At 41.0% G+C, this 26,888-nt stretch overlaps 3 protein-coding genes across 4 annotated transcripts in view; 1 reads left to right on the forward strand and 2 right to left on the reverse strand.

The window, feature by feature from the left end:
- Window positions 1–112: 112 nt before the first annotated feature.
- On the reverse strand, window positions 113–6,974 carry LOC119650621 (nucleoplasmin-like protein). 2 transcript variants are annotated; one of them, XM_038053511.1, is made up of 3 exons: window positions 6,850–6,974; window positions 5,950–6,089; window positions 113–525 (listed from the first exon to the last, which is right to left on the reverse strand). In XM_038053511.1, the coding sequence occupies exons 1-3, from the start codon at window positions 6,863–6,865 to the stop codon at window positions 214–216; spliced, it is 468 nt and encodes a 155-aa protein (XP_037909439.1). In that variant the 5' UTR covers window positions 6,866–6,974; the 3' UTR covers window positions 113–213. The 2 variants fall into 2 exon arrangements, with proteins under 2 accessions (XP_037909439.1, XP_037909438.1); XM_038053510.1 differs by lacking the exon at window positions 6,850–6,974 and adding an exon at window positions 6,302–6,501.
- The window catches only part of LOC119650622 (nucleoplasmin-like protein), a 31,005-nt gene continuing 11,014 nt past the window's right edge, over window positions 6,898–26,888 (forward strand). The window contains exons 1-2 of the mRNA XM_038053512.1: window positions 6,898–7,059; window positions 7,351–7,493. Of these exons, the coding sequence (XP_037909440.1) occupies window positions 7,038–7,059; window positions 7,351–7,493 (165 nt within the window). The 5' untranslated portion in view covers window positions 6,898–7,037. The remainder of the gene's footprint in view (window positions 7,060–7,350; window positions 7,494–26,888) is intronic.
- Window positions 14,024–25,341, reverse strand: LOC119650620 (sodium-independent sulfate anion transporter-like). Its single transcript, XM_038053509.1, has 9 exons — window positions 25,033–25,341; window positions 24,523–24,831; window positions 24,111–24,335; window positions 21,273–21,388; window positions 15,412–15,721; window positions 15,050–15,352; window positions 14,808–14,953; window positions 14,576–14,746; window positions 14,024–14,485 (listed from the first exon to the last, which is right to left on the reverse strand). The coding sequence occupies exons 1-9, from the start codon at window positions 25,079–25,081 to the stop codon at window positions 14,282–14,284; spliced, it is 1,833 nt and encodes a 610-aa protein (XP_037909437.1). The 5' UTR covers window positions 25,082–25,341; the 3' UTR covers window positions 14,024–14,281.

The following is a 26,888-nucleotide window of genomic DNA, read 5'->3' on the forward strand; positions in this document are numbered from 1 at the left end:
ATATGGAAGGTAGAACGTTATGTAAAGCTGAAAATATCGAATCAACGATCAGATCAGATAATTAATCTTACTTAACCTTTACATCTTTGTTTGGACTCATTTTTGTACAGTATTAAGTAAATGTACGTTTTTATTGGTAGTTGTAATCAGAAAAAAATTGTCTTTACATTAAAAAAGTATATTATGAAGAAAAATCCTTAAATTCTACTCTATTCATTTTTTCTTATGACTATTAGCCTTTTTCCCATTGGCGTTGGGTGCTCGTGGTGCTTTGAACCCACATTCCAGCTCTTCCTCCTCGCATTCTTCAACATCGTCTTTGTCGTACATGTAATCTTCCTCGCCTTCTGTGTCGTTGACAATGTGTTGCCCGTGGATGTAGACTGGGCCAATACCTTTGACTAGCTTGAATTGGACGGATGACGCTGGAAACTCAATATTGGGCTTCAGGGAGCGAGTTTCGCCAGCTTTCAATACGGCAATTGGGATCTTGATAATCTCACCGTCGACGTTTTGAGTTTCAGCCTGAAACAAAAAATGAATGAATTAAAATAATTAAGGCACCACAGCTGATAAGAAACACTTCTAGGGACATGTTTTCTGTTACGGTTGGTTAAGTCCATTCATTGAAATCACATATTCGTTGTTAGTTGGTGTTCCGCATATATCTAGCTATGAAGCGAGAATTTTTGATTTTTTTGGTAAATCAGTCGATCGTGATCAATGTCTATCGCAATTTAGCAGAATCGTTTAATTTTGGCCAAGCATCTTGTATGCATTTAGAGACTTCTAGAATGATTCGCAAGTAGTATCAGGCAAATCGCCATTAAGTGGTGCTGGATCAAGCATATTTGATTCGGCGGTAAGCGTGTGATCCTGCCAAATTTTTTTTACTCTGAATATCCTTTTAAACGTAAGCCAAGAGCTACAAAAAATATTCATGGGATGGAAAAAGGTTTAGGTGAAAATCGACACCTCTCAGTATGAAAAAGATCCGCTGTTTCGACACTACCGGAAAAAAATGAGTAGGAAAGGTTCTTTTTGAAGAAGAAAGAACGAGTAAACTTCCTTTGAACCAACTCTATAATATGGCAACCATAACATGGAATTATACTCGAGAATATTAGAATAGAATTAAAAAGGGTAACCGGGGGATGGATATCAATGAACTGGTGGAAAGAACGAGGGGCAGGAACAGGGGATATCGACATAATGAAAATTAAAACAAAGCTTGCTGTCACACGTAACCTCAAGATCCTGGTGAGATCAATCGCTGTTAAAGGTTAGCCATCACGGTAATAAATAGGCATCGGAAAGGAAGTTTTCGACGAATAACATAAAATATAACATTTGCTCGCATTCAGTGCTAACAAATTCAGAGATAGGATGTTTAGGTTTGATTGAAGATAGCTGTGTCCTGTATTGGAATAAACGGCAGTAAATAAGGAAGGTCATTTATAAACAAGTCAGTGAAAGGTCTTGTTTGCTTCTTCTGTGAGTATATTTGAGTGTAGAACTATCCCATTTGCAAGGGGTGGATATTTCCAGCGGAAAGAAGCAGCAGAAGTTGGTACTTCTGCCTAAGTCTGGTAAACCTCCAAGTAAACCATCCTCATACAGACCCATATGTCTTTTGGACACTGTGGGGGAAAATGTTAGACCGGATAACATATAATAGATTACTTCTGGTTGTTGAAAGCCAAGGCGGCCAGATCAACCAGTGATGCCATCAAATTGGTTACTGGTCGAAGATGCAATTTATGGAAAGGGTCGTATCAGCAAATATTGCGTAGTAGTAACCCTGGTTATTTCCGCGGGTTTCCCGCAGGGCTCTGTGTTGGGCCCACTACTGTGGTACAATGACGTACGTGGTTGGTTACGCTGACGACATAGCGCTGGTTATTGGCGCAAAACATCTCGAAGATGCTGCGTTATACTCAGCCGAGGCAATCGGTGCTGTTAAAAGTTGACTAGAGAGCTCTGGTCTGACATTTGCGGAGGAAAAAACAAAAGCGAAAGAGAAATTACGCCTGTATTAGAATCGGAAATCATATCGTCACTTCCAAGCCAATCTCTCCCTCATTGCAGACGAAGACGGGTGGCGAGTCCTAGAAGACGTCTCGGCAAGTGATCACCAGTACATCGCGTTCGAAGTGGTTAACGCTACTTGCCAGCTAGCAATAACGCGACGCTTCCCCTGCCTGTTGAATGTCGCGAGGGTGGACAACGGAAAGTTCGTCGAAACTCTTGGAGCAGGCAGGCCCGCTCCGGGGGGGTGGTGGTGTTGCAGCTGACACCGTCGTAAATTCAATGATGAACCTGATAACGACGACGTGTGAGGCTTCCCAAGCGCGACAAGCCTTCTATCAGCGGAAGTTTACAAACTGGTGTTCCGCCAACGGCCAGAATTGCTGCTTGCTTGAAGGAGGGCATTTTTCCTTGTCACTGGAAAGTGGCCAGACTCGCGTTGATCAGTAAGGGTAAAGGAGACCCAGAGCTCCCGTCTGCATACCGACCGCTGTGTATGCTTGACACGACCGGAAAAGTGCTCGAGAAGCTCATCAGGAGTAGACTCGCTGAAGCAATCCGCGGTGCCAGAGACTTATCCCCAAGGCAGTTCGACTTCAGAAGAGGGAGATCCATAGTGGATGCTGTTATGGAGGTCGTAGATGCGGTTCATCGAGCCGAGGCACACAGCCGCCGATCTCGACAGATAGTGCTCCTCATAACGCTTGATGTCAGAAATTCCTTCAATTCCGTAAGATGGACAGGTATGCTAGGCACATTCGAAAACTCATTTCACGTGCCAAGCTATCTCTTGCGGATATTGAGGGATTATCTGAAAGACCACTCCCTGCTCTATGAGACGCTAGAGGGCAAAGGATAGAAATCACGTCGGGAGTAGCGCAGGGATCCATCCTAGGGTCGGAACTCTGGAACGCTTCTTATGATAGTCTGCTGAGACTCGATATGCCCGAAGAGTCGCGGCACTTGTTGTTTGACGACCTGTTGAACAGGCGCAAAGCATATTGATGCGACGGGTAAGCAGATGGATGACTGCTCACGGTTTCCGCCTTGCGCTGAGAAAAAACCAAAGTAGTCATCTTGGCCATAAGGAGAATCCCGATCCTGTGTCCCATATCAATCGTCGAGTTGACTATAGAGTCAAAACCAGTGGTTAAATACCTTGGTTTAATGCTCGACTCGAAGATGAGCTTCTTCGAGCATAGTAGCAGCGGACAGAGCTGCAGCTGGAGTCGCGGCCTTGAGTCGGCTAATGGTGAATGTCGGGGGCCCTATATCAACTAGGAGATGTCTCCTTATGGGAGCAACGCAGTCGGTTCTGCTCTATGCTGCGGAGGTATGAGCTGATGCCCTTGGCAAGGAGGTGCGTCGTAAGCGCCTTGATCAAGTGCAGAGGCGGGGAACTTTGCGAGTTGCGTCTGCTTACCGCACCGTCTCTGAACCGGCTGTGATGGTGATCGCGGGGGTGATTCCCGTTGCCCTCCTTGCCAAGGAGCGCAAAGCTATCTACCGGCGTAGGAGCGAGAACTTAAGAGAGGTGGTTGCCCGTGAAGAACGTCAACGCAAACTTACCGAGTGGCAATTTTCTTAGCAAAATGAGCCAAGGGGCAGATGGACTGCGCGGCTCATCGACAAATTAGACCCGTGGTTGAACCGAACGCACGGTGAGATTGATTACTTCCTTACCCAACTTCTAAGTGGGCATGGAGGTTTTCAGTCTTACCTGCACAGGATTGGAAGGCGCGATCTCCTGATTGTGTGTTCTGCGATGGAGTGGCGGACGATGCTGAACACACATTTTTCTCTTGCGAGAAGTGGGACGGCTTTCGTCAGCAGCTTTATGCAGACACAGGAGAGCTCTCTCTAGATCACATTCTCAGAGAGATGCTGAAGAGCGCTGGCAGCATTATGTTCGGGCTCTTATTGCGAAGAAAATTGAACTCGACCGGCGGAGGGATCGGACGGTAAGGAGTTCCCTGAACTGACAACTCCTTTCCTCCCCTCCCTCCCGTGTGGAAGAAAGGAGGAATCTAGAAGAGACTCTAGGAGAGGTGCTGGTACCAGAAAATCTGGTGCCGAAAATGGTAGCACATCAAGAAAATTGGGATGCGGTTAACTTCATGATCACGTCTATCCAAACCAAATTGCGAAAGGCAGAGGAGAGGAGAAAAGCGTGGTCACGTGCGCCGCGTATAGAAGAAAGGTGACTAAGCTAGAGTGAGCTGACTCCGCGTAATACCTTACGGTGGTTCCGCAGGACAGGAAGGAAGTCAGAGGTGGTTTTAGTTGGTAAAAATCCCACACGCTGGTGTGTCCAGACCAGTATCTTTTGAAGATTTCCACATCCTCAAAAAAAAGTTTGAATATCAATAAACAAATGTGCAAATTTTGAACAATATCCCCATCCCAATCCCCATCCAGCGTATCAAGCCACCGCTGGTTCGGCCGGTTTTTTGGTTGCTTACCATTGACTTCGATATTGAGCCCAATATTAGTAAGTCAATTCTCGTTAGGGTGAATTACGTGACCACACCATCGAAAACGCCTCACTCGCAGTTTTTTCACGATCGGTGCAACCCCATATCGATCGCCGATATCCTCATTTCGGACGTGATCAAAACGTGTCACGCCACCAGTGCAATGCAACATCTTCGTCTCCATTACCGCAAGACATCTTTCATTGTCTTTTGGAGTCGGTCAACACTCTCGAACTATATAGAGCGGCAAATGGACAACATTGCAGAAAATTTTAAATTTGAGACGTGCGCTGATACGTCGACCACAAAGAACACCAGTTGTTGAATGCCACTCCATCCAGGTTGCGTTAATGCGTAAAGCAATTTCATACGCAGTTCTCCATTGGCTGATAGCATTGACCCGAGATATTTAAATCGCTCAGTTCTAGGCGGTTACTCCCATTGCCAGAACTGAGCGATTTAAACATTTCGAGCCAACTACCAGCCAATGGAGAACTACGTTATGCTCCTCCCATAGGGAAACACAAAACCTTTTATACCTGAAGCGTGAAGCTTCCGGTTTCCCGGCTCCGCCAGTCAACCACGCAAAAACCGTGACTGATTGCCCAGTGATCTCGAATCTTGCACGCATGTCCACCTTTCGAGGGGCCTTTCAAAGTCCTCAAATGAGGCCCACACCATTATAACGTCGAGGGGACGATCAAGGCCTCCTTAGCTCGGCTAAAATCCTACTTCCAGAGAAGCGAGCGACGCGTCATTTTTGACTTGCAACAGCTGAGTTGTGAGAGCGATGTGTCTGGTTTCTCGCTGAAACTCCGCGTTGGCCACGACAAAAAAATGTAAATGAAGAAACATAAAAGAGCTGCGAACGAAGGCCAACGGCCCAGAGTTATTTCCCTTTCTTGGCAGGACCAAGACGAGGAAGAAGAAATCGTAGTCCAAATTAAGAACCAATAAAAGAAAATTACGAATTTGAAGTTTCCCCTTTTTTACTTAAGGTTCTGAATTCATATAGAGCCTTGTAACCGCCAATGGTTACCGGTCAGTTGGGTAAATAATAGTTATAAATATCTTATCCAACAGGCTCATATTTATTGAAAACCGTAATAGAATATTATCGGAAATTTCTCCATCGTTAGTCACCGTTTTCTAGGCCAGAGTACCTGGTTTTAGAAAACTTTCTTCATTTCAAATTTTGCTACTGCAGAACCAGTAAAGTCGTTTTCCTTCTATTAACTCACTAATTCTAACTAACCAAAATGTGTTATCCCTGGTAACTGAAATAAATTGTCAGTTAATCCGCTTGAACTTAATTTTTAAGGAACGCCTTCACCTATGCCGGCAATGCTTCCCCATTTTGAGGGGAGGGAATGTACGCATCAAATTACATCCATTCGAGTAACAATATCAACCTCAAGCGCTGACAAACGAATCAAATTCTGCTTACCTCGACAACATTGAATTCTCCATCAACCGCATCCGCTCCCAACATGATTTGTTTGATTATAAGTTTCTGATCCGCCAGAACCTTCTCCTCGTCGCTAACATCGAATTGCGCCACTGGTTCGTCAACAGTCAATGTTGCACCTAATCAGCAAAATAGAGTTCATTAATCATTGAGAAATAATGATACACCGGCGGAAAACAACAGAACACAGTGAAAGTACGCCTCCAAGCACCATTACACCAAGTTCTTGAGGAAACGTGAAAGCATGGCGCCAAAAATTCGGTTTCTTCTAGGGAATACCTTGGCCACCCGAATCCCACATTTGCCCTATTCAAACTAATTTTCTACTTGCCATAAAATGATTCCATTTCCATAATGATTACTTAAAAATTGGAATTAAACTATTTGGAAGAATACTACACGTGTCGTTCGCACTATAAAATCGCCGAAATGGTTCTCCTGCACCGCTATGGAGTCGGCAAAATGTCAGACGGATTTTTGAAAATACACAACCGCGTTCAGTGACCACTCCTTTGATATCGGGGCGGGCTCTAGCGCTCAGGAGGGAAATTAATATAAACAATTGCAATCCGTTTTTGAACGAATAAATGGAATGCTTTTTGCGTAATTGGATATTAATAAGAATTAAAACATTCTCTGTAGATATTAAATCTTCTTATTATATAAAATCCCATACTTAAACCGACTAAATATTTTTCTGTATAAGAGGCTAAAGAAATGAAACTTTCATTCCACTTATTCAAACAGTGCATCAATAACTATTTAAGATTTTAAACTAAAGCAAGGCCTTTGAATATCTTAAGATTAACTAAAAGTAATTACAAACACCATCAACAACCAGTTTTGACTAACGAAACAAAACATCTTTTCCAAACTCACCCCAATCAACCTTCATCCACCGTCGTCAGATCGCTTACCAATCGCATTATTGAACTGTCACTGGCGTCACCGGTACTTTGCCGAACCGAAGTTTGCGAATCTGCTTGACGAGCGCGTGAAATCGTTATTTAAGCCGGCTTCCCACGCGTGTACCTCCAGGAAAATCTTGAAAAAGCAACAAAATCGTTATGGCTGAAGAATCATTTTATGGTAAGAATAAATCTGCACAGATTCTAGTGTCCGAGGCTGGCTGCATTTTGTCGTGAAGTGGCGTAGTTTTGGTGCGATCGCGTTTCAAAAGTTGACAAAGGCGGCAAACTTTCATGTTTCCATGTCCCCGGGAGGCCGGAAAATGGCACAGCTCCCAGTTCGCCGATTCGGTTGTATACTAGCTGGAATGCGGTGCAAGTGATAATTTTCGTTGAAACCAATGCAAGGCGGCACGGACTACTGAATTATAAGTGCGTAATTAGAAAATGCTGATCGAATGCCATATTTCAGGTGTAACTTTGACGGGGAAGGACAGCACCGTCGAGTGGGACGTTCTCTCGAACGATGAGGATTATCCGCGTGGACAGAAGCTGATCATTAAACAAATTCTGCTTGGCGCCGAAGCGAAGGAAGGCGAATTCAATGTTGTTGAGGTGAGTACTCCCTGCCTTTAGTAGAGAATCCACCCCGCGTCGTGGACGGCTCCCCTATTCGAATTACGCCCTTCAAAGCAGTTTGTTCACACCCTTGTTCCCGCAAGTGACCTAATGAAGACCGTTTGACGTGCAAAGTGAATCCGATTAGTGCTAATCCACGGACAATTGAATTACTCAGCGTTGCCCCTTTCGAAGCGAGTTAGCCGCCATTTCATCAATGGGCTCTCGTTTGTTGTTATGAAGTGTTGCCAAACCGTTTTGACAGCTGGACTGTGTGTAGCGTTGCCAAGCGTGCTTTATCGTGTCTGCAAGTACAGTCTAACGTGAATGATTTGATATTTAGGGATTAATGAATAAACATGTGGACTGGATACGATTCAGTTGCAATGGTAATTCAAGGCATGGGATGTAAAATGTGCTGGCTTTCCTCAGTTCTCAATTCCATCGAAAAATACGACTTTCGTTAATGCATGACATGTGACTGTAAGAGGTTTCCCGCTCTAACGTAATTTGTTTGAAGAGTAAATTGCACTAAATTCAGTTAACTATTTCCCTCAGGAGATAGTCAGTAGTAGGAAGAGAGGAGTCTAACGGGCCAAGCTTAGTGCGTTGTGGTTACATCAACTTACAACAATTGGCGAGCACACAGAGATTTTTAGTTCCCCAAAGGAACTTCGGAATTGTCAGTATTATGCATGCTATGCGAAGTCTTACGACAGGAGATGTCGGTCTAAATGGAGCAATCCATTGAGCTAGAGACTACACATGCCAAAAAGGGTCTTCCTAGCTTTAGGTAAGAGTAATTGAAACAGTGAAAGTGCGTGGGATAGCCCACATAGGACAACTTCTTAGAGAAAAGGAATCGGATGAACTTGCGTTGGAATTTTTCGAGTCAGTCACAATTACGGGAAGGTGATCAGATTACGTAGCAATATCTGAGGGTGCTTCCAGCGAAGGGCTGGGATGGTTAAAAGTCTGAAAAGAAATGCAGTATGAAGAATGGATGGCGCTTATCAAGGTTTTCGATGGAGCTCAGGATTTGAGCGAGTGGCATTTGGTGATATATAGGAGCTCACCAAACAGAAAGCGGACTGTCCGTCGTGGACGGGTGATGTCAAACAGCACGAGAACTCTTTACAGTGGACTAGTACTACACTACGATCTTCGTTTTGCTTGCCCCTAACTACATCGATTAAAGTTCAAATCTTTAGCTGCTAGACAGCTCAAAATTTGTTTGAGTCTTACTAGAACTACCACCCTCAACTGCAAACTTCATGTGCCTGCACCTCCCCGGACCTGAACCTTAACAGGCGCTATATTCTCAACAATGTCTCCATCATGCCAGCAGCATTTATCATTCTTCAAGCCATCACTTTAGCATTTAGGTATTTACCTACTTATTCCGTGTTTATTTTAGCCCAAAACGATTTTCTAATTTCACTTCAATAAATTCAATTATTATTGAAAAAGGTCACGTAAAGATGAAAATGTGAACGGCACGGCCAACGGTTCTGAACTCAGTAATTTCCCAAAAAGCGGTTGCTTCGCAAAACGGATTTTTCCACGGTTGGTTTTTCCCTCTTGTGGCGAGTTCGAATATGCCGAAGAGCACCGGTGGTGTCTCCCATCTTTGGGAGCTAATTCATCTGCATTCAGCTCGCCTAATTTATCTGAAGGCTGCTGAACGGCCGCAGTCCCCAAAGAACCGGAGACGCACGCGAGGACCGGCTGGGTGCTCTCCGGAGGATCTTGCTCCCACCCAATTGCCTCATTTCGCAGAGTAAATGCTGGGAGTTCGATTACCCTGCGATCAAACCTGCCAGCAAGTAATCCAGCTTAACTGACTCACTTACCGACAGGCGCTTGATCAGCTCTGTTTTTAACAAGCTGTGGGAGGCCGTTTTTACAATGTCTACCACTAGGAGGATGGACTCCTCATCCAGGCCCGCAATGGCGTAGTTAAATTTGGTCGCGTCCGCTGTGATTCTGGACATCTGGAATTGCGCCTCCAAATGGACGAACCACAGCTCCGGGTTCCTTCGTCAAAAAGGAGGGGTGCGCACAGCGAGGGCAGTCACTTGAGGGTCCGCGTCTTTGTTGTCCTGAGGCATGACAAAAGCTAAGTTTAACGATGCGAGTTGAGTCGAGAACGCGGCTGTACCGAATTTTAACAGACCCTAATTTGACGACGACAGACCACACCCCCAAATGCCCGTACGAAAGAGAAAAGAAAAACCACCGACGCACTACGGAGCGGACGCTTGAAACACAGACCAAAATAAAAAACTCGCCCATGAGAGCAGAACCCCAACGATGAATTTTTTAAAAGAATTTCGTTGCCGTCTCCTGCGGCGTTTAAACAATTATTATTAATTCTATAATTATTATTAAATATTGTCACTGCTTTTACTGGAATGTTCGCCTGATCATGGCACCGTGGCATTCGTCGACGGAGATGTCGGGATAGTTAGGTTACTTTTAGCCAGTAAGCACCTTCTGTGTATGTTCCCTGTTTAGTTTAAGTTTTGATACAATAAAAATTTGTGTTTTATCAATTTGTGTAGCTGTCGAGCTGGTGCTATCTGCTGGGGATCGAACTGCTACTGTGTTACTGGCGGCAAGCCGTGTCGTCGACTTTTCCTTTGGATATTGCGCTGAGCTGAGGACCTATATCAGATTTCCGCTGTGTGGCTGCGGGAACGGCGGAGCATTCGCACTCAGGGTCTGTCTGCTGAGATGGGGCTCGAATGCGAAATCGGCTGCACGGCTCTGTCTGATCAGCTTCCGTCTTTCGATCGGGGTGTCGTTTGAAGGTCAATAAAACGACGGCGATTATTGACGATGATCAAAACGGCCGTGAGATCCTCTCGAACTTAACTTTGCCAACCCATCAAAACAATTATCGCCGCGGTCACCACGTAGTTTTGATATGATGGAATAGTCTCAGCAAAATTCATTTTTTTATGTGTAGCAACGCTCCAACATTCTGCTTGTTATCAAAACAAATCGATTCGATCACCTCCGCTACATGGAAATAACAGCACGCGGGTCGATCTACTGTGTTTTAGGATATGCGAACTTGGCAAGCACTCAAACGCGGTATTCCGCAGGGAAAAAATTAAAGAAATTACTCAACTGATGGTCAACTGTTTGCCCTGAAACACGCTTTGACAGCTTCGGTAGAACAGTTGTTTTGACTATATCTCGAATGATGCAGCCCGCCGTGAATTTCGTTGCGTGTCGTTGCTGGGAGCCTTTTCGCAGAACTTGTCTTTTTCCGCAAAAATAACACTGTTGAACTTTATACTGAAATTGTTGCTGTGCTCAGCATTTCGTCCTGAGTACTGGACTCGAGACTTCTATTTCAGAAGTTGTGAGAGACGTTCAAAACCAAAAATGGCCAAGAATTACCGGTTGGCGCATTATAAGCATTTCACTCGTCGTGTTGGAAATTAAAATTTGGGGTCACCACTTTAGGTATTTACCTATTTATTCCGTGTTTGTTTTAGCCCAAAACGATTACAAATTACTTTTTTAATTTCACTTCAAATACTTCTCGAAAAAGGCCACGTAAAAATGAGAATCTGATCGGCACGGCCAACTATTCTGAACTCAGTAATTTACCAAGAAGCGGTTGCTTCGCAAAACGGATTTTTCCACCGTTGGTTTTTCCCTTTCGTGGCGAGTTCGAATATGCCACGGAGAGCACCGGTGGTATCATGTGTCTCTCGCAATAACAGTATTCGAAATAAATTGTTGTTATGTTGCTAACCCTGCTGCGCTACAAGCACATCAAAGAGATGTTTGCAAGCTTGCCATAATCACCGATGCTTTCCATGCCTGCGCCTTCTTGCCTCCAAAACCCCGGTGCCCTTATCCAAATCATTCACCAAAACCTATGGTGTGCCAACTTTGAGCAAGTAACCTTTCTGTGGTGCCCTGTGCACTGCGGGGGCTCCCTCAATGAAGTCGCCCATCGACTTGCCACAAATCCAAATGCGCAAAGCGCCATGCGGAATGTTCCCTATTCACCTGCAAACCTTCTAGATGTAGTCAAGAAATCTATGCAAGAAAACTCGAACTCTCATTTCCAGGTAATCTCCCGGTCCAAGTGGAAATTCTTTGTTGGCTTATTTCCAACTCTACCCGTTTTGACTAGTGAACTATCCAACCCCCCTTTGAGAGCTGAGGAGAAAACTCTAAATCGGCTTATGTCTGCCCACATGTTCAGCCAACCTTTCTTAAGGCTCATGAAAATCATAGAATCAAACCTGTCCGCTGAATGCAGGGTTTCTGAATACAGTGAGCATTTAATCTTTCATTGTCGCAAATATGCTCAGGTTAGGGCAAAATATATCTGGCATGAGTGCTTTTCGTCCCTTCGGTGTAAATCTTCGGGTCAAACGTCAAACAACTGCTAAGCTGTCAACTGTTCGGGCACGTGGGATGGTACCAGTCCTGGGTTTCAAATTTCATCGAATGCATTAATGTCACCCTACGCTGAAAATTTTTAACTGACCATACAATAAGGCGGGAACAGGCCGTTTATTTTAGTTTTCCTGGTTATACAACCGACAACGAACCACATCGCACATTAATGAACGCCGGGAGTCGGCTATTTTGTTCTTTTATTGTAACTGGATACACGGAGTCGTCCTTCATAGATCGTACAACAGGGAAATTGTGATTTTTTTTTCACCTGGAGCCTTTCAGACCTGTTGTCAACCAGTACTGTCCACACTCCACACGAAGCATTGAAAGGAGTCGTCCTTCATCTATCGAGCACGCTGGCAATGTAGGCACAGTCCTAGTCATCAGTCCACCTGAGGTATTTTCAGACCTGGGGAACAACCCAAAGACACTAGTTTTATGCAAAAAGTGATTGAATGTACATCGCTGCGAATCTCGTTTCCAAGATGATGTCCGATAAAAAAAAAAACTTTTTTTTATCTCCATTTTTCCTGTCCGTTGCGAACGTTGTAATTTTTTACAACGTGTCCGCAGTCTGCCGCGGTAAATCACTTGCTATTTGACTAGGATGATGCAATATTTCATAATACAGAGTTCGCGACGGACAGTCCGTTTTGTTTGGCGAGCCCTTTAACACCAACCCGTCAACAGGGCACTAGTTAACCACCTTGTCTAACTACGGCTGTAGATACACATAATCTAGAGAGAAGTTTCTATAGCTTAAGGGGGTCATCCTGTGTGATAACCTTTTTTCGCTTTTTTGGAAATTTTTTGTGAAGAACTGGATAAAGGTACAAGTGCAAATTTTTCACCATTTATTCATTAATGTCTTGAATATGCGAGCAGCCCGATAGCATAGTTCATTATTGAAATACAGAGCAACTTATACATTCATCTCCAAGAGGGTATTTTTCTGCTGCCACGCTAGAGGGCACTGTGATCGTCTTAAAGAAAAAATGTGAACGAATGAAACGTGCGGACTTGATGACAGTTTGCCAATTAGGATTAAAAAATATTAAAAGCTAAATGTTTGGCCCCGTGTTAAACTTTTTTTTGTGAATTTTGGCGTTTTTCCTTCTTTAATGAATAAAAAAAAAACTACTGAATGAATCACAATTATCCTAGTTTGCGGACCGTAGAAATATGTTCTGAATAAGTCCAGTCGTAGATTTTGGGCTACGGCGGCAGCCGATTTTCAACATGCAGTTCCGAGAAAAACGCATTTAAAGAGTAGAATGTGATTTTTAGTCATAACATCTTAACTGATCATTAATCTGCTATACCCTAGTCCATAAACCTTAGGTTTCTACAAGAAACACATGTACAGCCTTGAATTCAGTTCTTGTCCTTTTAGTGAAGTCATTCGGACCGGTAAATACGCGCTATATTATGGCGATCGATATAAATCTGGCATGTGATTTATTAAGTATTTAACACTATAATTTCCGAACGACTTCGAATATCAAAAAATTACTTTGCCCAAACACTATATCTAGATAAATTGATGCAAAAAAAACTCGATTCTGCGGATCCGACACACGGGACGACCCCCTTGAAGTATTTAGATATTTCGATTATATTGGGAAGTCCCGAAATTGAGTCGATTATTGCGTACCGAGAGCTGGTAGAGCTAGACACTACGTCTTTATCGCCTGACTCGATAATGAATACGATTGATAAGTGGGTGCGATTAATACAGGAGCAGTCTGATAAGCTGACACTACAACACTGAAGCAATCCTATTTGAATCTAAGCCTTCAAGAATGCTAGAGCACTTCATTTCAAAATACAAGGCAAGCTAATAATGATGCCTACATTATGATGAGAAGAATTCAGCTTCTATTGCATTGACGGTGAGGTAAAGAGTGGTCAGCATTTTTATATAGAATTACCTCAGAATAACCCAAAACTACAAATTAAATAGTAACACTCCAAGCAGAGTGCAGTTGAAACTTGTTAGCACTGATGAAGGGAAGTTGAAACTTGTTAGCACTGATGAAGGGGACAAGTGGTTCCCGAAATATCGGAATTTGCAAGAATAAATATTCACACCAACGAAAAAGAAACAACAAGTTTTTATTATTTCAAAAAACTCCAAGCAGTGCGTTTTAACTAAATGTTTTCTTTTGATAAGAAATAAACGTGCTTCTGTATGAAATGAAACCTAAAACAATAAAAAAGTAATTGCGAAGAAATTCATCTTGTTTTCGTTTAATCAACGTCCGTCATATAAATATGAATTATCTGTAAACTTAGTTATATCATTAAAGTAAAAATAAAACCTAAATTACACTGGCAAGCACGCTCCGGCAGTATCAAGATATCACTGTTATATCCGATGTTATACTGCCCTTATGGTTATGTTTTTTGATAATCTCATGATAGTCATTTCCTGTTTGAAACAAACTCCCAAAACTTTTGGATAATCGATATGCTACGCCGGCTGACTGCCGCTTCCAATTCCAAAACACAATTTCACAGTCCAAGAGTTTCAAATCGTCGCATAATGATCGAAGATTCTGCAGTGCATGGAAAATGTTTGCTCAGTAAATTTGTTTATGAATATCATCTGACATCATGTTAATATGTTAGAACACTAGACAACTTACCAGAGCTACCGTTGAATCGATCGCTCTAATCATTTCTCCATCGACGATAACAAACTTTAATTTGCCTTCCATTTTCATGACATTCTCAATTATACGATCTTTCATGTATTCGGCTGACGAGAAAATTAAATTTTGAGATGGTTTCACGATGAGCATGTCGTAGATATCAAACTGTAAAGACATTGAGGATGCAATGTTTATAGCGATTCTATTTGTTTTGGTTAATATTTACCGTTTCATTTAGAATATAAATCTTTGGTCGCGATGTCTCAAATAGAACGAATGCCAGGCTCAGTACAATTCCGCAAACAATGCCTAATTCTAAACCCAGAAACAAACATGTGATGACTGTCACAATGAATGGAATTATATCAATTCCTGTAAATAAATATTAGAATTGAGATGAGCGATTAGCACTTATATCATAATTTGCAAGATATAAAATTATAGATCAACAATAGAACTATCGCTTACTTTTGGACTTCCAAATTTCGATGATTTTTTCATAATGGATCATGAATATCATTGCCGAGATTATGATCGCTGATAATACTGTCTTCGGAATATAGTAAAACGTCTCAGTGAGCAAGCCTAAGCCAAGAAGTACCAATACACCGGTAAACAGTCCACCCAATGGAGTTACAACTCCACTTGCGTTATTAACAGCCGTTCTTGTGAACGAACCTGTAATTGGCATCGATGAAAAGAATGACGAGCCAATGTTGCAGAGTCCCAGTGCTATCATTTCCTGAGACGCGTCAATTGTTTTTCCTTTTGCTGAAACACACAGAGTGATAAAAACTTCACAAAATTATGCTGCAAATGAATGTTCTTACAGAATGCCTTAGCAATGGCGATACTCTCGAGAATTACGACAAGTGGGATGGCAATAATTGATGAACTAAGTGAGCTCACCATATCAATGAAGTCGAGGTGTGTTGTTCCATTGTTGACAACGGTTGAAAATGGAGGTGGCGCGACCGGTGGTAGTCCTGCTCTCAGGTCACCTGTTAGACGGAAAGGCGTCAAGTCGTATAAGGAGAATATGTATGCCATTAGAACTCCAATTATCACAGCTAATGCATTGCGGGAAAGTGATAGGTATTTGCCAAAGAGTTTCCATTTGCCGGTGAATTTGTTGCATTTCTGAAAAGGATAGATTGGGAGAAGATTTAAACGGCGAAATTAAGTTGGATGATAAGGAGGGAAAGAGAAAAGTGACAAAAATATGTTAACCTTATGAGCGATCGACCAGACTTTAAGGAAATTATGGTGCGTCATATATTAGTAAAGTGGTTTGCCCTTGTTGCGTTGAAACTTACATTGCTTCTCAGCGTCATTCGTTTGAAGTTCTTCAAGTTTGCAACATCTATTCTAACACCGCAAGAGCATTCATGGACCCTACGTTTATCATCATGTAGCCAAATTACCAGTATAAATGGTAAAGTAGTGTCAATGTGAGATGCACCGAGTTACATCTTTCTACGTTGAGATTAAGAAGGGGTCCTTATACATGCAAAAGGGGGAGTACATTTTTTTTTCACCGAATATAGTCATGTTGGATATCAAATGAAAGATCTCGATTAGTGCTTTTCGATGCCAGTCTTAGTTTTTTGCCTTGGGAAGGGCGGGGGGTCAAAAGTGATGATTTCTTTAATTGATTCTTTCTCCTCAGAAACTACTCAACCGAAAAATCTGAAAAAGAAATCATGAAGCTGCCTCTATACAGTGTCCAGGCCTCAAAATACTCTCCATATCGGTATCTGCTCAAATTAAGTTAATAATAGTATCCTACTATATTTTTGGGGAAATTGACTAGAAACCCCCCTTATGTTCATCCTAGGGTCATAAGCAACATAGCTTGCAGTATGAAGCATGTTATCTCCGATCTCTCTTCTCTGGTGGGTCCATTTCGTCCTGTCTCGCGTAAATTCCTTCCAGCATTAAGTTAATGCTTTAGCAATTTGAGGGAAAGTGATATGCAGTCTCTAATAACTAAATCAAGTTACTTTTGATCTAGGAAATTATATTTCTATTATCTTTCAACAACATTCCATCGTTCAAACAGCAGATTGCCAATTGTTGCAGAGAATTGATGTACCTTCCAATTAAACCATGTTCAATCGGTTAAATTTATTCGCATTGCCAGTACTTGCAAACGCTTACATTCATGAACAGCAAATTTTTATCCGAACGGTATTTACTAACCTTGATGAGCGATAGATTTATTTAATAGAATTGAAGTTCACTTCAAAGCAGACCGCTAATGTTATTGAACCTTAACAAGCTCTTCTAGATTAGATACTTATCACATAGATTCGATTAATTTTCTGCCTTCAGTGTAAGTGCTTGCTATGTAAAGCAGAGACTCTCATACCCTCAATCACGGATAGTGGAAATAATAAATGACAAGTCTGGCAGATAAATACACAGCCCCGAAACAACCAAATCAAAATATCTGGAATAAAGCTTTCGAGTGATCGAGCGGCTTTTATCACATTTTCAAGTATTTCATTATCACAGTTACGTCGGAGTCTTATATTAGTATATGAAGAGGGTGTGATTCCTCGATATCTGTGTGGACATTTTTGACCTTGACCAGCAAGCTATGCTGGAGGTATTTCTTCTTCGAAATTACCTTATCATTCCAAAGGTAATTCTATTTCGTCATGATATACGCTATGTTGCTTTTCGCGTTTAATGTGGTTTCAAAATCTTGAAGCTTCATGCCTTCACCCTCTCAGTCATAGTAGAAGAGCTTTTGAAGGTAGCAACCATTCGAAATGAACGTTTCTCTAGTTGATTATTTGTCCTAATCAAAATATATACATATAAAAACACCGGATGGAGGAGAAAGTTCACTGGATTGGACGAGGACTGTTGAAAGTGCGGCTTTGAATATTTTGTCTTAGTGAAGGAAAACAAAAAATCAAAGAAGTGAATGTTGTGAAATCATATTAAATCTTGTGGGAGAATTTAATTGAAATTTCAATGAATGCATTGCAGTTCAGACAGTTTTTAAAGTTCTCTTCAAAAGAGTTCACCTAGCGAATCGAATCAGCTGTGAATGAATGAGTACTTGAGTCAAATCAGGGTAATAATCTCGGGCGAGCGTAATGCGCATTGCCTCCTACGGAGACTATAGTGTACCGTTACGGTCTTGAATGAAGTACTCTAACACAGTTCAAAGTCCTGATCCAGTATGGATTATTGCGCCAACGATTATTATTTCCGAGTTATCACAATCTCGGCAGATGCCGAATTTTACCTAATACTAGCCTAAGTGCCAAGCATTTACGCTCGGACAATCCTCCCTACTTAAAAACTAAAGGGGCTCTGGTGGCGATGGCCGGTGGTAGGTCAATGGGAGAATCCAAATTGGCTTTCCGAGCCATTGGCTCATAGTTCACCTTCTTCTCCAAATATTTCCGTTCGATGTCGCTATTTTGGAGGATAGCAACGTCAATTAGATACGCAGAGCAAACCGTCTTGTCAACTAACAACTTTTTATATGGAGTATAGCAATCAGTTGGAACTTGCCGGTCCGAATACATGCTGTAAGCACAACTATTACGTACTGCTTGCGGCTCATATCGGTAAACCGGACATGTTCCCGTGATCAGCCCACGGTTGCATGCAAGGTTTTGATGGATAACCTTACATACAGCATTATGCCTTTGGCTGCCAAAGACAATTCACGTGTTTACCGTGCATGGGTCCTCATCGGATTCCGAAATATAAATCAAACGTGTGGATTCGCGTTCACTTATTGAAATAAACAACGAAGCAAACATGGAAAAGGACGACTCGTTCGCCCGCGTGGAGCCATGAAACTTGGGACTCGAATGCTGCAAAGATCCACAACTGATCACATCCTCGATCAATGTTTCCCCTACCTCAGATGTATGGTGAGACGCGGCCTTTTAGGTTCCCGCCCTGCCTTGACATCCTCAGACCATTAAATTGGCCTTTTGGCTATTTCCAATCCAATTTAATCATTACAAATGGCGCCCGACGTAGGACTCAAACCCACGACCTTGAGAGAATCTCTTTCTCTACCGATTGGGCTAAACGGGCGAATTCCGAAGCCAAGCAGCTTACGGTAGCTCCGGTATCAATCAGTCTGAAACACATTCACCCAAGACTGTGACATCCGCATGCGGTTGAATTTCTTTGCTGGGACGACTTGTGGGAACGGTAGAGTAATGAAGACGAAGTTAGCGCATTATTGGCCGGTATTGTTGAAGTCTCACGTGCAACCGCTTCAGAATCGAAAGTGTCGGTTTCCTAGAAACAATAAGTGGTAGGGCTAAATCTGAGTTTCGGACTGCTTCAACACGTGTATTGCAACCACACCTCCATCTCACAAAAGTATTGTGAACGATTATTTGGGCAAAGCTCGACAATTATTTCAATCAACCAACGGAATTAGCATGTTATAATAAATAAAATGAAATTTGTTTAGAAAAGAATGATTAGGTCTAAAGTTAACATAAGCGCGTCCTTGTAGAAGGGATTTACTTCGAAGGCGATATATGACATATAGAAGATTTTGAACGGACTATTCAAAGGAAAACAACTGCTCAGATCAATGCACTGAATACTTTGTTTTGTCATAGAAGCACCTCAACTTTCATTTTTTGCTCATTTCGCTGTGTCAATTAGTCATCACCGTACCGTGGCCAAATACTACTTCCGCGCTAATCATTCACACGGGTTTGTTTTCGAATATTTTCCTTTGGAATATTCAAAATCGGTATTTTTCTAACAGTTGAGCGTAATCATAATATAATTTTGTTTAGACAATTTAACAAGTCTAATTCAACCACAACAATGTTTTTTTGATTCTGGAGTACATTTCCACACTTGGATAACCGATATGAATTATTCAAACACCAACCTGGCAGTTTCAGTGATCCAATTACTTATTTACGCAGAGCAAAGAAAAAAATAATTGAAATCAGATGACTGAATCTTTTAAATGAAGAATAATCGATTGCTTCGCTCCTTCAAGCTGCATATAACAGCCTGACAAGAACTTTTGTGAGCCAATAGATTGAGCAGATGAGCAATATCAACGAAGAGGCAAAGGGGGATATCACAGATAAATATTTGTGAGTGTCTCATAGCGATGAAACTTATAGAAGCTAAGTAAAGGAAAAGTTTTGCTCAAAAGCATCATAAAATGTGCCAAAAACGATATTATTCGGGCTTCTTAGTTAAGGTTTCGGCAAGTTGATGTGCTTCCAAGGCACAGAATTCTATCTGCAATTACATAAAGCTGTTTTGTTGAATATTTGGCGATGACGGTTTTACGGTTTCTTACCAGGGCAGAAGCAAATCGTCAGACGCTGCCTCACCTTTGCCCTGGGATCAGCGTGGCCGAAGTGGCAACCGTAAAGCCGTCATCGCCTAATATTTTTAAAGTTTTGGTGCTAAGCCCTAAACGAGGGTCCGTGACAAATTAAATTCAAATTGAGTTTTTTAAGAAGGCCGATTCTCCGTGGAATGAAAAAACTAAATCAATTGACTGACCCTCTCAGCCACTAAATGGGAAGTTAGTTGGAAATGCTTGGGCTTCAATGAAGCTCCAATTAGTAAGCCAGCTTATTTTTTCGGCTAGAAAAGACATAGCCGTCTTACATCAAAATATGGAGATATTTTTCATAAAAAAGCTAATTAACAACAACGAAACGTGTTAGATTATCATCTTTTAAAAAAGGCTTTTTTATTATATCTGCAATCTTTTAGATGTCAGTTATTTCTCGATTGATAGGAGACAAGTGCACTTGTTTTAGGCAGATTGGGATCGGCAGACTTCCTAAAACCACAAGCAAATTGATAATGTGCGATTAAGTCGCAGCCAATTAAAGAACAATGGGTTTTCTTATTAGTGACGTTTCGAAGACACGCAAAACATATATTAAATTACTGTGAACATAATGGAATTTTCAAAATTGAACACTCGAGATATTGATCACTTTCTGTTGTCTTTTCTGTTCTGCTTTTTGTGTGCGTAATTATTTGTTTGTTTGTCTAAATTCTAATCGCCCAACCCAAGTTTTTCATTATCTTTGACAATTGTTCAATGAATGTGCCAACCGCATTTGTTGATTCTTATGGAAATATCTACTTTGATAATCTGTTATATATAGCATTGAACAGGAATATGCGAAAGTATTCACAGGATTACATGCGAAATTATAAAACCTTCGTTTCCGAGATAACTTTGCAGCTAATTTGTGAAAGCGATTTGGTCATCTCGATACGAGAGTTTACTCATATTAAGAACGTTGTAATGTGTTGTCGATGAAATCGTTCTCCCAGTGAAACCTCCACGCGACTTTGTAAATTGTATTTTTTCAGAGGAGTTAATGATTCGACTCTGAGTGGATATGGTTACACTCTTGACAACCTCATCTATGACACTGAAAACCAAATCCTACTTGTGTCTAAAAGATGTACAAAAATTGTGGTTTTCTGCCTGACGAGGTAAAAATTATTAGAGTAACGACAATAATTGAGTTATGCCAATGTTTCACTGGTGCGTGGTAATATGTGCTTCTCATTGGACTATGTATACAGTAGGTGACATATCGTCGGTATAATTCATACAAAATTTGAGTTCGCTGTGACTGCTTTTCATAGGGTTTTATATTCTATAAGAGCAACTTATCATATTGAATAAATTACTTACCCGTAATAATAAGAGACAAATTAATGTCAGCACTCCCAAAGTAGCATCCCAAGGACGTGTTTCCTCGATATGATCGAAAAAATTCTCCCACGATTCCAGAAATTCATTTGATTTACCTGAAATATTTACAAATAAGTAAGAGTGATATATTCTTCAGAAAAGCAAAATTATGAAAAGATTTTTTCTATAAGGAAACAATCGATCAAGTGTTGATACCTGTCATAATACTCGTACAATGCCACAATAGACGACATAAGTATGATATTGAAATACTTGGCATATTGGGAAACCGTGAAAATGTGAGTGGTTTCTCCTTGCATGTTAAACATTGCGAGACAATGAAAAATTGAGATTTTTTTGTCCAATATATATGGGAGTGTCTGAATGGATTGCTGGTTGAGCGCTTAGCTATTGTAGCGGAAGCCGCGGTTCAAAATTCACTGGTAGCAGAGAGATTTATTTCGTGACTGGATATCGGATACCAGCCGACTCAAAGTAATAATCGCCGACGAGCGCAATGCTGCCCACACTGCCTTCTACACTGTAGTTTATCCTTACGATTTTGAATTAAGCGCTCTAACACCCTTCAAGACCTAGATCCAATTGGACTGTCGCGATTACTATATATGGGATACAATGGGACATTCCTAATTTTATTTTATAATTGAAAATTCCTCAATGATCACTTCAGTGGGGAGCCTAAGACTTTCGTCTTTATTGGAACCTTTACAAACAATAACAGACCTCAAAATTTATTTGCCATTGGAATAGAGTGAGCGAAAGTGGTTACCGTGGTAGTCGTAAACATGATCCAATGTGAGAACCAACTATGTATATCCCTAAACTTGACCGAAGTATTTTTTTGTTTTGAGGATTGAAGGAGTCCTGATTCCGCATTCACTTGAAGGACCGTACGTGGATAAAAAAAAGTGTCTTCTCTACTGGTCCGATCCGCAATCAAGTGGCTCCCTCAATTCCTAAACAACAAATCTACGTCCATAAATGTTATAACCATAAAAAAGTTTCAGCTGCTTTTGCTCGTTCGATTTTATCGGCACATCTTCGTGGAATAATAGGAAGAAAAAAAATTGTTAAATGATTACGAGAGAAGCTTATTGGCTGCATTCCATGAATCGGCAAATTGAAACCTAAAACAAACCGAACTGAATGAAACCCTTTCACAAATACACGGTTTCTATTCGGTAAGCTGCTCATTTCATCCAAATAAAACTCGACAAATTTTAACAACTCATTAAAATCCACTCACGGCAAGGTCAAAACTGAACTGAACTGTGCTTATGTGGAAGCCTTAATTGCTTTTTGTTCCCTGCACACCTAAAAACCTGAACTGATAAAACGGTTTCAATTAGGTGCCGAACGGTCACCAAATTGAAACCGAAAAACTGTTTTACATTTGTCGGCCGCCACCGAAACTGAATTGAACCGAGTGAAATTGCATACATTTGAAACGAGCCTAACTGTTATGGTCTCCTGGTCGCCCACAAGTGGTAAGTGGTCCCGCAAGGCAGTCAATTTTGAACTTGGTTTTAACCCAGCAACAGGGTTGTAGACTACGTGGCCGATTTGCATTAGTCATTTGACAGTTTGGAGCACTCTCAAAGAGAACACCAAATCTCCATCGCACGAAAATATTGAAAATTTCGACGTTGAAGCCCGGACATTGGGAAATTAGGGCTTGATTTCCGGACCGCGATTAAATATGGTTGTATGAATGGGATAATGTCAAATAAGTCCCTATGTGTACCATTTGTACACAGCTGAGTATTAAACTGGTCCAGTTCTTTTTGCTTTGGCGGTCCAAATCGATTTGACAGTCATTGGCACGATTTCAAAAAAACAATCACTCGATTTCGACCGAGTATCAATTCCAAAGGCTGTCACACCATTTTGGGCCATGCTTTTCAAAATGGTGGTGGCTAATCTAATGATAACGAAGCAGATTAGTTTACCGCGAATAATATAGCTGCTCTGGATTAGGATTTTGCGTTCTGAGCACATGTGATACTAGCAAATCAGTTAAGCATATTGGTTCGAATGATTTATAAGGGTGGGGGAGGGGTACTTGGATATCATGGCAAAGCCTGTTTTGCCCCGCACCCTCGGAATGGAATTGAAAATGAGGGGGAAGGGAGTGAGTTTTCAGCTAGTCTTCTTCCGTCTGCATACTCCCCTCATCTCTTTCTCCTCCGGGAGTAGGTTTAGCTAATAAAATTTCATCCTGATTTCAAAATACTCTCACATTAAGGCGACAGTTTTTTTAAGGGAGTTGGTGACTTCAATTTTTCAAGGATTTGGTGCATAATTAAGTCCGGCCGTTATGACATTGAAGTAGCCTCATTTTGCAACGCTGTAACGTTTTAAGGAAGTACGAAAGCCGCAATTCTTCAATGGCGTTTTCCTCTTTTTTCTGCATATCCTCATCAAATCATAAAGCCGGAAATTCAAGCTTTACCACGATATTAAAAACAACTCTCTCGCGCTATGCTTTTTACGGAAGATGAATATGAATTTTTACCCGCGTGGGAGAGGAAATATCCATAATTTTCCCACCATCTCTGGGGGTGAGGTTGAACATTCAAAGTTTCATATCAGTCGTCTAACCGTTTAACCCAAAAGAAAAAGACCCAGAGAAATCCTTAAAAATCTTTCACTCTTTCGACAAATCTTCAAAAAAATCGGTCATAAATTTGAACTGATTCCATTGGGAGTTCGTTGCACTAAAAAGAAACACGAGCATTTCCCCCAAGTTATTGCAAGATAAATTAGACTCTACAGAAAGTTTGAAATATTTTCATCAAAATCACTCCCCATACTTACTTGGTATTCCTAAGAGAGAATTTACTTGTCCACTGGCTATAGTTATTGCAGCTGCTGTTGTAAAGCCATTTGTCACTGGCGCCGATATGAATTGAACGAGAAATCCCAGATGCAATAGTCCAAAAGCAAGAACTATGCACCCTGTTAAAAAGCACGATAATACTGCAAAATCCGGACTGTCTGAAACGTATTTCTGTACCATAAGAGACATTATCGCTGTCGGTCCTGGAATATGAGATATTTTTCATTATTGTGTTTAGTTGGGCGAAACGTTTGCTTCTTATTTTGAGGAGCAAATAAAGAGAAAACTAGTTCGTATTATAACTAAATGACAATTTGAAAATTTGCGATTGCATTAAGAGTTACTATTGGGTTATCGTATTGGGCTCGAATAACTTTCACATCCACTTACCCACTGTAATGTCCTTACATGATCCGAAGATAATGTAAACGAAACAGCCCATAAAAGCTGAATACAAGCCATACTGAGGTCCGAGTCCTGCCACTACTGCATAAGCAATACCTTGTGGAATAGCAGTCAAGCCCACAGTCAATCCTGCTATGAAGTCCTGGAGCAGAAATTTCCACTTATACTTTGGCAGCCAGTTTACTATAGGTACCCGTTTCAACAGTGTAGAATACGTACATGTCGCTCTCGATGATCGCTTAATTATATTACACACATCCGGAAATGATTCTTTATAGTAATCATCGAGGCTTTCTAAATTGAGGGAAGGAACATAAAATTACGTATTATCATAAAGTCGGAAAAATTTAAAATTCAGTTCACACAGCATTCCATAACAAAACCATTCAGACGTTTAGAAAATATTAACTCACACGTAGCGTGGCGAGAACGAGTTTGTAAATAGTTATTTCTTTTCATAAGCTTAGCATATATTTATTGTAAATTCTTATTTACCACTGCTTTTTGTATTATCGACAGACAAATTTCCTGGATTCACAACCATTTCGCTTTAATAAGGTTTAAAAAATATATCACCACTAACAAATCACGCACAAGCCATGAAAGATATATGAAAATTTTCTGATGAACACTAGTTACAATTAACTATAATCGCTTTTAAACAACTTCCGGGGGCACAAACTTAGTGCCGCTTCACAAGTGCACTAAATGCTAGTAGCAATTGATCGCTCTAATGTCTTTCTTTCACTGCTACTTATCGAGGAATGTCTAAACGCTTGGACATGTTACGTTATTATGAAGTACCAAATAGACGTGTAATATCTTATACTACTTACTGACCGAAACTGATAAAATATTATATTTATGTCGTAAGGTGGTTGCCGGATTTTAAGCTTGAAATTGGGTTGAGATTGAGTTAGTTACAGTTAAGCATAATGGACAATATTTTCACAAAGGCGAAAAGTATTTGCACGTGATTTTTTTCATTCTCTCTTTAGTTAAAATCTAATCATGATATCATAGAAGCTTTATAGTGAATGTATGGAGAAAAAAGATTTAGCTTATCGCAGCTTATTGTAGCCCCAAATTAAATTGTTCTTCTTTACGAAATCTTTAAGCCTTTTTATTGCTCCTATTATGGAATCAATGTTGCGAATGCAGTACTTGTACCTTAACCCATTAAATCGTGTAACCCAATAAATCCGTAAGAGTACTACTGATAAAACAATGAAGTTTAAATTCGCTTATCACCACAGTCTCCCTTAAGAGTGATACATTCGTTCCCATGCTTCTCCAACATTTCGATATCTTTGTCCTCATAACACACTTCCGTTTGGCAACCATTTCTTCATTAGAAGGTCCGGTCCAGCATTAAGTTGATGCGCACTTAGGACATTTTCAAGCTTAGGTCAAGATTGAAGGTGGTTTGGTATTCTCGGAGTGCCAGGAAAACCTTTTGGCTGGAAGGTTGCTTGCTTCGAACTTCCTTTCGGAATACTATCCGAAGTGGAAAGTTTTCCATTTTTACAGAATTTAAAACTTCAGTCAGGAAAACTGTTGTAGGTAGCTGCCCTAGTCCATTCAACTATTAATTAATTTTGAAATACTTGCGTTAAATATGCTTGAAAAGAACCTCCTTAGATTAGTTTGCATTGGAACTACACTGTTCAAACTTTCAATACGAGTAGTAGTAGGAAATGTACCCAATCTGTGTGAGCTCCAGAATCAATTGTTTAAAGAAAAAATACATGATTACATATGTATATCCTATGATCAGAAAAATACCGGGAATTTCTAAATAAAAAAAAAATTACCTGATTTTCAGGGAAAGATACTAAAGATGCATGGGCGCTAAAATGTTGACATATATGTCAGTTAATGTCTTCAACTTAATAAAAAGTGGCTCGTTAAAATTAAAAATTCTCAATACATTTTGATTGAAAAATATCCTATTTTTCAACATATTCGCCCTCTCAATGCAGGAGCTGGAGGATTAATTTGTTTATGCCTGCCTCGAAAATGTCTCCCTTCAGCTCCTTCGCCCATTATTTCACCTCTTGGTCCGTTCCACCCAGGAAGAGGCGGTCCAAAGCATCTCATCTAAACTAGTCCAGGAATTAGCTCGTTGCATTAACCGTTTAAAATCTGACTTTTTTAGCATACTCCTCCTTTTATTCGCCTTTTTCAGTTATTGATTTTGACTTCAAAGGCAAAGGATGAAAAAGTCTTGTGTCTGATTGTCTTTTGGCTTCAGTCGTCTGGTGAGCGAGTGGAGAAAATCATCGCTTTCAAGTTTGTAGCGCTCCAAAAACTCTTTGGCGGTCTGGTTGAATCTGCAACCCCTTCCCCGG

Source organism: Hermetia illucens, chromosome 3 (genome assembly GCF_905115235.1).
Source record: "Hermetia illucens chromosome 3, iHerIll2.2.curated.20191125, whole genome shotgun sequence".
In the NCBI taxonomy this organism is placed as follows: domain Eukaryota; kingdom Metazoa; phylum Arthropoda; class Insecta; order Diptera; family Stratiomyidae; genus Hermetia; species Hermetia illucens.